The sequence below is a fragment of the Onychostoma macrolepis genome, chromosome 09 (genome assembly GCF_012432095.1).
Source record: "Onychostoma macrolepis isolate SWU-2019 chromosome 09, ASM1243209v1, whole genome shotgun sequence".
Taxonomy (NCBI): domain Eukaryota; kingdom Metazoa; phylum Chordata; class Actinopteri; order Cypriniformes; family Cyprinidae; genus Onychostoma; species Onychostoma macrolepis.
The window spans coordinates 37,155,380-37,167,476 of NC_081163.1; the positions used below are offsets into that span (position 1 = coordinate 37,155,380).

General features: G+C 41.9%; 1 protein-coding gene across 4 annotated transcripts in view; it reads right to left on the reverse strand.

Annotated features, from left to right (window-relative positions):
- Positions 1 to 1,716: 1,716 nt before the first annotated feature.
- The window catches only part of hycc2 (hyccin PI4KA lipid kinase complex subunit 2), a 43,925-nt gene continuing 33,544 nt past the window's right edge, over positions 1,717 to 12,097 (reverse strand). For all 4 annotated transcript variants that reach the window (XM_058786612.1, XM_058786613.1, XM_058786614.1 and 1 more), the window contains one exon: positions 1,717 to 4,207. In XM_058786612.1, coding sequence (XP_058642595.1) covers positions 3,900 to 4,207 — 308 coding nt within the window. In that variant the 3' untranslated portion in view covers positions 1,717 to 3,899. The remainder of the gene's footprint in view (positions 4,208 to 12,097) is intronic.

Here is a 12,097-nt window from a genome sequence, read left to right on the forward strand (position 1 = left end):
TAAACATTTAGCTTTATTTACCAGCATTTTACATTAGGCTATTCATGAATGTAATAATAAAATGTGACTTGGCCTTAAGCCTACCCTTTTTTTTTTTCTTTCTTTTTTGTCAAAAATGCAATTTTATAAAAGTTATTTTTAATTCATGCAGCAAGTCTTTAAAACTTTACTTTAAAAAACTATTAACTTTTTTATGTGTGCGCGCAGGGGCCCCTGTCTGTTTTGTCATTGCGCATAAGAAGTGACGCCCCCCCCATGGGATTGAAATGCCCCCCAGCTATAACATCCTGGCGCCTGACAAAATGATACAGTAAAACAACATGAAAATCATCACAGTGGTACTTAAGGAGATGCTGAACAATAATCTGGTGGAGTTTGCAGAAAACAATTTGATTTTATAATTTTATGAATTTTTAAAATATGTCCATACAGCAATGTAAATAGCATTTGCCATGACTTTACCATTAAATAAGAAGTGCCTGTATAATGTGTTTTTAATCAGCTTATTATTATCCAGACTGGGCTTCAGTTTGATACGTGATCTAAACACTCTTTTATAAAAATAAAATAAAAAAAAAAAAAGATTTGCAAATGTTTGGAAGCTTCGCGGCTATCACTACCACGCAACGCCATGTAGACGCGCAACAAAATTTTCGGCGTAGATGGCATGACCGCGCTTCTCAGAAGAGCAGATGGCGTGACTGCAGTACCGTTTCCATGTAAAATGTTATGTGTATAGGTCTATATGTTAAGTTAATAATTAATTTAACCACCGTTCACCATCATCATGGTGTTTAACAAAATCATTGTTGAAACATTTGGAGTTATGAATAAAAACACTAAAATATATAGCCTAAACAATGAATGACTGTAGACGAATGAAGGTACAAAGCAGAAATCTTTATTCAGATTTCAGAATGAGCACTTTGTCTTTTATGTTGAGGATCTTGTCCGTCTGATGTTCGCTACTGTAATGTATATGAATGTAACTTTTTAATAAGCAGGGGAAATTCCCGACATTCAACAAATAACCGTTTACATGCCTGTGTTGCATTGTAAGAATGTACAGGGATACTTAAGATTTAAAAATGCTGACTTGTTAGGTGATGTTTTCTCATTAAATTCGTACGACTTCCTATTAATTCAGTGGAATGTATGGGAGTAGTGGGGAATACCAATATGGCGGCACGGCGGCTTCACTTTCATGACGTCATGAGCATCAGTTCTCTATTATAGATCAGTGGCGCCCACTTCCGGCGGAACCCTTGCAATGGGCTGAACTGGAACGTCCCTTGAATCCGTTATGGAGTTGGTTTATTGTTTGGCAGTTTTCCTCTTATGAATTGTTTGGTGCAGCATTCTATATGTATAGGTATGCTTTCCTTGGGTTGTTATAAATGTTAAAAAAAAACAAAAAAAAACAAACATTTATTTTAGAGTTGTTTGGGGTGGGGATAAATTAAACGCGATCTGCGATGACATCACAATCATGTTGCATTGTGGTCTGTGGAGAGGCCTGAAGTGTGCATTTGAAGCAGACTCGATCCCTCGGTCAGAATTGTGCAGTAGTAACCTAATAATGGTTTAGTTTGTGCTTCAGATCAGTTCTCAAAGACTGTAGAGCAATCGTATGCAATCATGTCAAAGTACAAGTACAGATGGTGAGTATTATTTCTAGGCACTGGACAAGAGAATTCAAACAATCACGCTCACTGGTACATGACTAACCACTTTTATTCACAGTATAATCTCACATTTCCTTTTTCAGCAGAGGCAGTTCAGGAACACAACCTACACAGCGGAGACATATCAAAATGAGACAGAATGACATTAACTGACACATTACAGCTGTTTAAAAAAGCAAAAAGAAACGAAGCAAAATCAGAGAAAAACATCCCTGACTATCATGGCTGGAATGGACACAGATCCACTTTTGTGCTGAAATACTCAAGCGCATAGACAGAACACACACACACACACACACACTCTGTAATGTCACATTATGACCAGAGATACTCAGCAAACAAATACAGCAGATATAATTCACATGACAACACACTGTTGACAGCACAGCACACGACAGCTTCGGTTGGTCTCCACAGGGTGGTTTGTTGTTTTGCAAGAGGTTCTTCTCTCCTGAGTGTATCTATATCTGTATGAGAGCATTCGCTTCATGCTGGACAAAACACACTGACACACTGCTGATCTTTAATCATATTACAGGCTTATGCGACCATCTATAAAATCACTAATGTCATGTCTGATCACTGACGAGTTTGGCTTGGGAAAATCACCGTGTCTGTTCACACGTCACTAAAGCTCAGCCTCAGCACAGCCTGACCGGCAGACCAGCTCATACTGATGTGACCGTGTGAGGCTGACGGCAGATCAACGCTCATCCCATTCATGGACCTCTACGCCACGAGCAGCACTGAAACTGTTCAAAGAAGGCTTTGGATTAAAGCATCTGCAAAATACAGCACTAACTCTCCACATCTACAGTATGTTGTCTTCTGACAGAATTGTATTTTACATTATTCACACACAAGTATATCACATAAATATATCAATTTATATGTTGACGGTCCCTTTCTCAGAGAGTCTGCCGAGTTCAGAGTCATTAGGGCTTCTGATCATTTAAGTCAGAATAATCTCGAGAACATAACCATGAAAAACTTCAAAACACTGCCATAAAAACAAATATTTATATGAAATTGGATCCAAATCAGAGGTCCGCATTAGACACTGCAGTAATGCATTCAAATCTTCTGGAGGACTAGGGATGATTTATTGCTGACTGTCATCAGAAAGTTCAATGTTCAATTCGCACATGTCGGTCCGGCTCAGATTTGGTCTGAGAGAGACGGTCAGATCGCTGTCAGGCCAGCTGTCGCTTCGGGTTTTAAGAGATTAGTTCAGCCAACAATGGAAACCATCATTATTTACTCTGTGTCATTTCAGTCCTGTGTGACTTCTTTGTCTCTTTCCTTTCCAGAAAGCACCATTAAAGCATTCTATATGACCAGCGCACTATTTAGAGTCAGACAGCAGCCTTGTGTAAGAAACACAGCCATTAAAGCCATTACGCACTGATCACGTTCCCTTTTGCCAGGTCATGCTTTCAACTCTCCCCAAAATTGATGAAATTTTCTGGCATTCTATATTTTCACTGTTATACAGTAGGGGTGGTATAACATTTATGACCATCATTAAACAGCATATCAATCAAAACCACCTGAAGTTAACTCCGTACTGAATGTGATCTGGATGTAGTCATTGACTAAACGCCATTTTCTCAGCTTTTTAATCAAAATGTTGCTTTTTTTTCTTAAACATACCCACATTTGAGTGTCGTATAAAAAAAACAGGAATGCAGGAAGGTAGAATAAAATTTGTTTGTTTGTTAAAAGCAGACTCTGCTCTTTCTTTTGATCTACTGCATGTTCAGATATTCATGCAACTAAATATTCTGGGGGCCATGAGAATTTTGTGACAATGATAATAAATGCTGGCGGTGGCTGGCAACGTGGCTGAAAAGAGTTAAATGAATCACGCGGGGCCGTGTGAAATGGGAAGAGAGCATTTGCTGTGACTTGAGCTGCAGTAGAGAGCGTTTCAGTGATTAACTGCTTACATTTCACTTTGTTCTTTTACAAACTGACTGTAGAAAGGCAAGTAAAAGTAATATTGACTGGTGTGAAGTTGGTACGGTGTTCACTGGGTGGCAGTATGAATCACCGTCCACCTTCCTGGCTTGGACCACTTTTGTTTCATGAGAAAAATACAGAGTTGAAATGACATGAGTAAGTAATGACAGTTCCCGTCTTTGGGGTAAAATTCTTCTGTCAAGAAGTGACAGTCCACCTGAACGTAGAGCGCCGTGGACGAGGCAGCCGGTTCTAGACCTGTGAGATGATCTGCATGTTGAAGCTGGGCGATCGGCTCTGTTTTCCAGGAGAAAGCAGCTCCGTCTCCTCCGGCAGACGCTGCTCCTGCAGGCTGAGGATGGAGCATCTGCGAGCCTCGGCGCCGGAGCCCAGCCCCGGCCTGCAGTCCAGAGAGGTGCTGGAGGTCCTGCGAGCGGACAGGCGGCTCTTCCTCCCGCGCACGCCTCTGGGCTGGCTGCTGCTGGACGCGCCGGAAGAGAAGCCCTCATCCGCATCGTTCAGGCCGGAGGACTCCTCCTCCCCGCTCAGCCGGTCTGCATCTACCACAGAGAAACCATACAGGACAGAATGATTTCAAGGGACGGATGAAATGAGATCGTATTGCTTTCTGAAAGCCCTTCGTCTCCGTATGTTACAAGAGTGTCATGAAAACCATTCAACATTGCAGTCAGCATTGGGATCGAGTAACAACACGTTCTCACTCCCAACTCCACACATAGCCTATTGACGCTGGGTCAGGAGGTATCCTTTTAGCGTCACTTTTCATCGTGCAGGGTCCTCCATTGTTTTCAGTTAATTAATGGTTTTAATTTAATGGTTTGCATGCATTTGTAAAAAATAGAAATCATTTTATTTAAATGTATACTTTTAATTGGAGCACCTAACCACACCCTACCCTAAACCCACCCACTTCTGAACAATATAAAACACGTAACAGGCAAATATAAGTGCAGTCACATGTATGTATAAAACCCTTACAATCAAGTCCTGTTGCATTCCAAGTCTTTGGGATTACGGTTTAGGTTTAGGGGCAGGGGTTGGGTTACGTGCTCATAAATGTGGAAATAGTGTAATGTAAATAAAACTGTTGTGACTATTTACATTGGAAAATCACACCTCAACATATATGCAATAATGGCAATATTATTACCCAATATATAATTTAATGATGGCGATAAAACTCCCTGTGCCTTTCACGTCGGCATACTGACGCCAAGGGGTTTTTACTCAAAGCAATGGAGGACCCTGCACGATGAAAAATGACGCTAAAGTGTCCTGACCAAGTGTCGATATGTGACGAGTTGGGAGTGAGACTGTGTTGGAATTAACAGAAGAGCAAGACTCTCTACAGAATGATGTGATTCATGAGATCTGGTCTGAGATGAGAACAATCTGACATATCAGTCTCAAAGCAGACTATGATGCACTTGAAAATAAGATCAGATCTGTGCGTTTGTGTTATTTCCTTGGCCTTGTATTAAATAGCTTTGACCACATCAGCTCGTTACTGAAGAGCCATTAAATCACTGAGTAGAAGGCACTTACACATTCAATACGGAGTAATCCGATTACACTTTCAGCAATCAATGAGAGAGTAGTTCTCTCATCTTCAGCTACCCTGTTTAAATATATCCCAAAAAACTACGCAAATTCTGTCTGGTCCAAACAGGAATAATGGACTGAAGCAAGTAACAAGATACTGAACAGATGATAGGTTTAACTGTCAGCCAATCTGCATGTCCTCATTCATCACAATTACATTTTAATAAGTTATATACAGTGCAAGCATAATTATTAGGTAAGTTGATATTCTGACCATATTTTTTCCAAGCACATTTTACCAATTCCAAACCACATCAGTCTTAATAGCTACTATTAATTTTGAATTTAATCATTTAAAAGTAAGTTTTGGGAGCTCATTTTTCCTCCTATCCTGAAAAGTCAGTCTTGCAGAGATTGACTAAAAATTAATTCTCAAAACTTACTACCAGATCCTGGAAGATAAATTCTTGAAGCAGTGGTACAAAAGGGATGCGAGGCTGGTCCTTCAAGAGTCACTCTCAACTTATCTGTCCATAAAGCCTTTAAAAATTTTTTTTTTTAAAAATCAATCTTCACGTACAGTATTTCACAAAACTTCAGCATGTTATTCTTATTAAGTAAGGGTCATTTTTTTGGATTTTTTACCCAAGCAAAAAAGTCTCTGAGAACCTGACACATTGCACTTCTGGAGACATCAGGAAGGTTGCAGTTCTGGAAAATGATGGTGCTGGAGACTAAAGGTTTCCTGATGGTTTCACACCTAATTCTTCACCTTAATTCTTAATTCTTTTGCAGTTAACGTGTCTTTTCTTCTCCACCTGTTTTTTTCTGACCGGGCTGACCCAATGAGCATTTTGCTGTCCAATGATCATGCCTTACCTTTGCAAATTCTAGTATTGCATTAGTATTGCATCCTTCTCATGGGCATTTAATAATTTTTGACTTTCAGTCCGAGTTAAATCACTTTTTTGGCTCATTTTATCTGTAAAAGAAAACCTAATTATGCACGCCTGAATATAAGGAGTTTTTCACTTCCAGCCTTCATGGACAATTATACATCACTTATAAATGATTACATTCAAAATGAATAGTAGTTATAAAGATTGATGTGGTTTGCAATTGGTAAAATGTGCTTGAAAAAAAAAATCATCAGAATATAGAATCAAAATATGACCTGATTTTAATTAAATTAAAACTTTCAGTGTTTTTTCCATAAAGGTTGTTTGATCGTTCCGGTGCAACTTCACACAATCAACAAGGTGCGTGGAAAAAAAAAAACTGTCAGATTGGGACAATACCAGCAACACTTGTAACCTCAAGGGGTCAGAACGAACAAAGAATGTAATTAAAAAAGGAATTTTATTTTGCTAACGCGTTTCAGCACACAGGCCTTCATCAGGCTACGAGGTTGCAGGTGTACATGGGATCCTTTAAATACAAACAAGGGCAAAATTCAAACTTGCAAACAACCAATAAAAAATTAGGATAAAAATCATCCACCCATCACTAAATTCATCAAATAAATAGCCAAATATTTTTAAGAGATAAATATACAGGTATGTTAACAAACACACGTGTAGTTTTAATAAACATACAGTGCACAACTCCATTCAAGACATTTATGCAAAAATATTTTTTATATTTCCAATTTTTTCATTGGTTATTTCCATGTACACCTGCAACCTCTTGGCCCTGATGAAGGCCTGTGTGCTGAAACGCGTTGGCAAAATAAAATTCCTCCCTCAGTGCTTTTTCCAAAATGATTTATGCTTTTTCTGAGAAAATGGAGCATTTGTGCTTGATGTTCTGTTCAACACTGGCATGCCGTGATTCCCATTTACAAACAACTCTTTGATCTGAAAACTAGTAGAAACAGACCTGAGTGATGCCACAATGTACTCAGTTAAAGTCCAAATATATGAACAAGTCAAATGAACAAAACAGAGACGATGAAGAAATCCATGTTCTTGACAATCACACAGAGCTTTCATACACACACATACACACACACACTTTGCTAAAGAGTCGTTCAGGCATTTGAGCTGCTGAAGGGAGGATGGAGGACATGCACACACGATTACACCCACAAACACTTCCTCATCAGCAAACTGCCATGCAACATCAGACACATGATGTTTGCGTGGGGTATTCAAAAAGCGCTTCAGGGTGCGAAGGGCACATATCACACAGGTGATGAATCCTGCTGTGGGTTTGTGGGAAAGATACCCGCGTGCTGCTTTTGTTTTGTGGTGTAATGCATTTCACATATGTGTCACCAAATGGATCATGTGACGTATTAGAGGATCCCTTACTACTGTTTTCACAGTGACCAAAGCCAGTTTTTTTCTGATCAGAATGTGTTTCTGTTACTCTAAAGGTGAGGAGTTTTACAGGAAATGGAAATTCTTAGCATTCATTTATTAGTTTTACTTAATTCCTGTTTTTGTTGCATGAACTGTTCAAACATTAGGAAAATAAAACAAATGTGTTTGAATGTAAGAAGCCAAAGCCATGCACTTCTGTATGCAGATCACATGATTCAAATAATCTGGATGCCACTGTCAGAGAGGATGAGTATGATCAATCAAACTGAACGGTTCTGTAAACCCTGTGTAACTTGTTTTTCATTTGTGTGTGTATTTTTCTGCTGGTGGAATTGTGACTGCCGGTGTCTTCCAGAAGCACTAAAGAAACTTTGAGACAGTGACAGATCTTCTTGGATGGGACGCCGATGGTTAGCGTCCACCAGAGGCACCTGAAGTCAGATAAATGTAGTTCCCCTTCAGGAACTCGAGCTGCGTTGAAATGCTATAGGAACGTATTCAGCATGACTGTGCCCTGAATCACGTGTGTAATCAGTCCAATGGATGGGCGAGACAGCTTCTGTCATTCAGTACGATCTCTATGTGTGTGTGTGTATGTGTCTTATTTACTGTTGTTTGTCACGTTGCGATCATGTCAAAGGCATAAGACAAAAGAAAACATAAGGGCGAGAGCAAGCAGCAATTTAGACTGTTCTCCTCCCTGCCCGTACGCACAGTCTATGTGTTGTTTGCTTGGGAGCGGAACACACAGAGGAGGTTGATGTCGAAAGCGTCGATGAGACTATGGACTTACCACCCCAGTCCGCCCAATATGAGGAGATGGTGGAAATGATAACTAGTGCTGTGGCTAAATTAAATCTCGACTGGCCCGCCAAGGAGCAGGCTGAGCCATCAAAAAGCAAGTTAGACGAGTGCTTTTTGCGGTCAAAGTTGCTGCCTCCACGCTGGCGTCTGCTGCCTTCCACACCGAGGTGTCGAGATTGTAGGCTCCACCATTCTCGGCCCGTTTCTTCAGTCCCTCGCTCGTCATTTATTCCAATGTTGTAGAACTGAATGAGCACGCATACAGGACGATGCCTTGGGTTGAACAGCTTACTCGCGGGTTATCTGTCTCCTGGTGTGGCATAGTCCCTGAAGGCCCCGGCATTGCCCTCCAAGCCGCTTCGTACAAGCTCCCCCGCAGAGGTACAAGTCTTCCAAGCTGAAGGCGGATATGAGGACCGTTCTTTTGGCGAAGAAGACTTCGACCAAGAAGCCCTGATGTTTGAAGCTCAGGGCTTCTGAGGGCAGGCCCCTCTGGGAAACAGTGGTGTACACCTTATCATACGGTGCCCATCTCTCCTCAGTGCCCTCAGGAGATCGGTCTGTCAACCCTGCTACCCCCGGTGCTTCAGGGCACAGTGGTCTCCAGCGAGAGCATCTCTCAGCATCCGCCCGGAAACGTGAAACAGATATGGAGGGGAGTTCTGGAGAGAGTGCGCCGGGACGGGGTCTGTCTTCTGCTGGTGGCCCCGCTCTGGCCGGGCTGAGTATTGTTCTTGGACCTGGTGTCCCTTCTCGACGGCTCTCCATGGGAGATTCCTGTCAGGAGGGATCTCCTCTCTCAGGTGGAGGGCACCATCTTTCACCCCCACCCGGAGCTGTGGAAACTGTGGGTGTGGCCACTGAGTGGACACAACTCATAACTTCCGGTCTCTCAACTGAGGTTGTTGAGACCATCCTCCAGTCCAGAGTTCCCTCACCGAGAAACCTGTACACCCAAGTGGAACCTGTTCACTTCTTGGTGCGGCGACCACCAGCTCGACCCGGTTACCTGCCGGTTGGTTCAGTGCTGGAGTTCTTGCAGGCCCAATTCTGCCCTCCTCCCTTCCGGGACCCAGACCAGCAGAAACTTAATTGTATATGTCCACAGAGCTGCCCTGTGGAGGAAGTCTGACCAATTGTTTGTATGCTATGGTCCTTCCAAAGGGGTCTTCCTGCTACTAAGCAGACCCTCAGTCGGTGGATCATGGATGCCATCTCTATGTCTTACGAGTCCTCTGGTCTTCCCTCTCCCTTGGGGGTCAAGGCTCACTCCACACGAAGTGTGACGGCCTCCAATGCCTTCATGTCAGGTGTCCCCGTGCTGGACATTTGTAACGCTGCGGGCTGGTCCAGGCCACTCACTTTCGTGAGGTTCTATGACCTTGATGTCCGTGCCACTCCTGGCTGCTCTGTTCTCTCGCCTTAGCTGTGCTCTTCCACGTTAGGCAGGGATTTGCATTCTCATAGCTTTTCGATGCAGCTTGAGTTCTTGAAGGGGAATGTCCCTATGTTACATATGTAACCATGGTTCCCTGAGAGAACGAGATGCAGCGTCTCATTGCCATACTTATGGCATCCCTGCGAGTGCTTCCTTCTTTTTACCAGAAGATGCCGCTGTCTCCACCGCACGTGCTTTTAAAGGGGTCATTGGATGCCCATTTTTCAAGTTGATTCTTTAGGGTCTTAATGAAAAGTTTCTAACATACTTTGGTTAAGATTTCTCAATGGTAGTGTAAAAAACACCCTTTTTGCCTTGTCAAAATCAGCTCTGTTCGTAGCAGGCCGTTTCCTTGCATGTTGCTTTAAATGCTAATGAGCTCTCCCCGCCCCTCTCTTCCGTGGGGCGATGAGCAGACTGTAAACTTTAGCCGCGAAACTTGCTGACTTGCACATTATTAGGAAAGGCAATTTGCAAAGATTCATAAAAAACCCTTATACTCCCTTCTTCTGTAGATGAAGCTAGATCACGAATAATTCACACGAAAATAGACGCATTTAGGCAGATAGGGGATTGACGCATTCCCTTCAAAAAATGAAAGTAACGTTAATCCTCTGCGTCTTCATCGGCTCAGATGTCAGGAGTAAATGATGACTGCTATTTTCATTATTACATCCAACAGCAAAACACCTCAAACATAATAGTGGACAGCTCACAGCTCACTCAGGGAGGGTCTATGGAAAGACGGCCTTGTCAATCAACTATTGTGGGAGCGTCCTGTGCAGAACTACGTCATTCTGCCAGAAATCTCAGAACAGCCTGATATGAGAAAGGGGATTTTAAAATAGGGATTAAAAAAAAAAAAAAACATTGGGTGTATTTTTATCATTATAGGGTGGATGTGTACACACACTTCCAACACACATTTATGTTCAAACAACACATAAAGTGAATTTTGCATCCGATGACCCCTTTAAGCTTCCTGGTCGCTACGTCATCCCGTCCGTGACGTCTAGCCCATCCATTGGACTGATTGCACACATGATTCAGAGTGCTGTCACGCTGAATGCGTTCCCATAGTGTTTAGACACAGCGTCTCGTTCCCTCAGGGAACCATGGTTACATACGTAACCTAGGGATGTTTTCCAAGACACAGAATAATCAGACACATTGCACATGCTCAGTCGGTGAGAACAGTCGATGGCAAGAGGAAATGACCAGTTCAGGGATAAGACAGCTGACCATGCAGGTGAGCGAGACGGGCTGTGAGGACCTCGATTGTTGAAGAGCCTCTTACAAACACAGAGTGAAATCAAGACACTGACATAAACTGTGCATCAATTCACTGCACAGATTTCTGCTTCTATTGCAATCACTGAAATGCTTCTCAATAAAATAGCTAATAGCCAAACAACATCTCAAACAACCATAACAAATGTCTCATTCAGCTTTGCCTTTGTCATCACTATCTGCTCTCCTGTTTGAATAAGACATGTCTTTTTTTTTTTTTTTCCCCTCAAAGCTTATTTTAGGAATTTATTTTAAAGCAAATTAAGTAATACAATTATAATTAAAAGGCTTAGTATGAATACTTTTACAAGAGGATTGCTAAATTACAATGTTGTGGGGCCGCAGTAAATCATTTGGTTCGTAAATGTCCCCCATGACACGAGCCCCAAGCCCAATATGTGCTGCGGGAAACCTGGACTTTTTCTATGTGTTTTGTTCTGGTGGTGTATTGTTCCTGTTTTTCCTTGGTTACTGATTATGTTCACCTGTGTCTAGTTTAGCAGTTTAGTTCTTGCTGTTCCAGTATCATCATCTTGTGCTTGTTTTGTTGAATAAAAGCCTGTCAGACATGTGCCTCAACTACTCTCTTTGCTTGCATAACATTAGTAGCATTTGAGTTTTCTCCCTTCCTAATGCCGTTTGAAGACATTAATGCTGCTGAATACATGAATATAATATGAATATAAGTACAATCAGTTATGTCTTAATGGGCTGTTGACAGACAGGATAAGATATCTAATGTCAAAACAGATCTGGGCTTTAATGTGAACGAGCCTGCAGACTGAGCCGCTGTAGTCGATCCACTTATTTTTACTGTAATGGCAACTGCGGCAGATTTTAACCCTGAATGTGCAAGGCTTCCGGTTAGAGGTCGACCGATTCATCGGTTTTGCAGATTAATCGTCACCGATAGTTGATTGCCACAACTATCGGTTATCGGCAAAAATCCATGCCGATAGTTTTCTGGTTTGCAACCGTTGCTGGAGTGGCTGAGAAGGGTCCAGTACAAGAAATTATACAGGACTGGAATT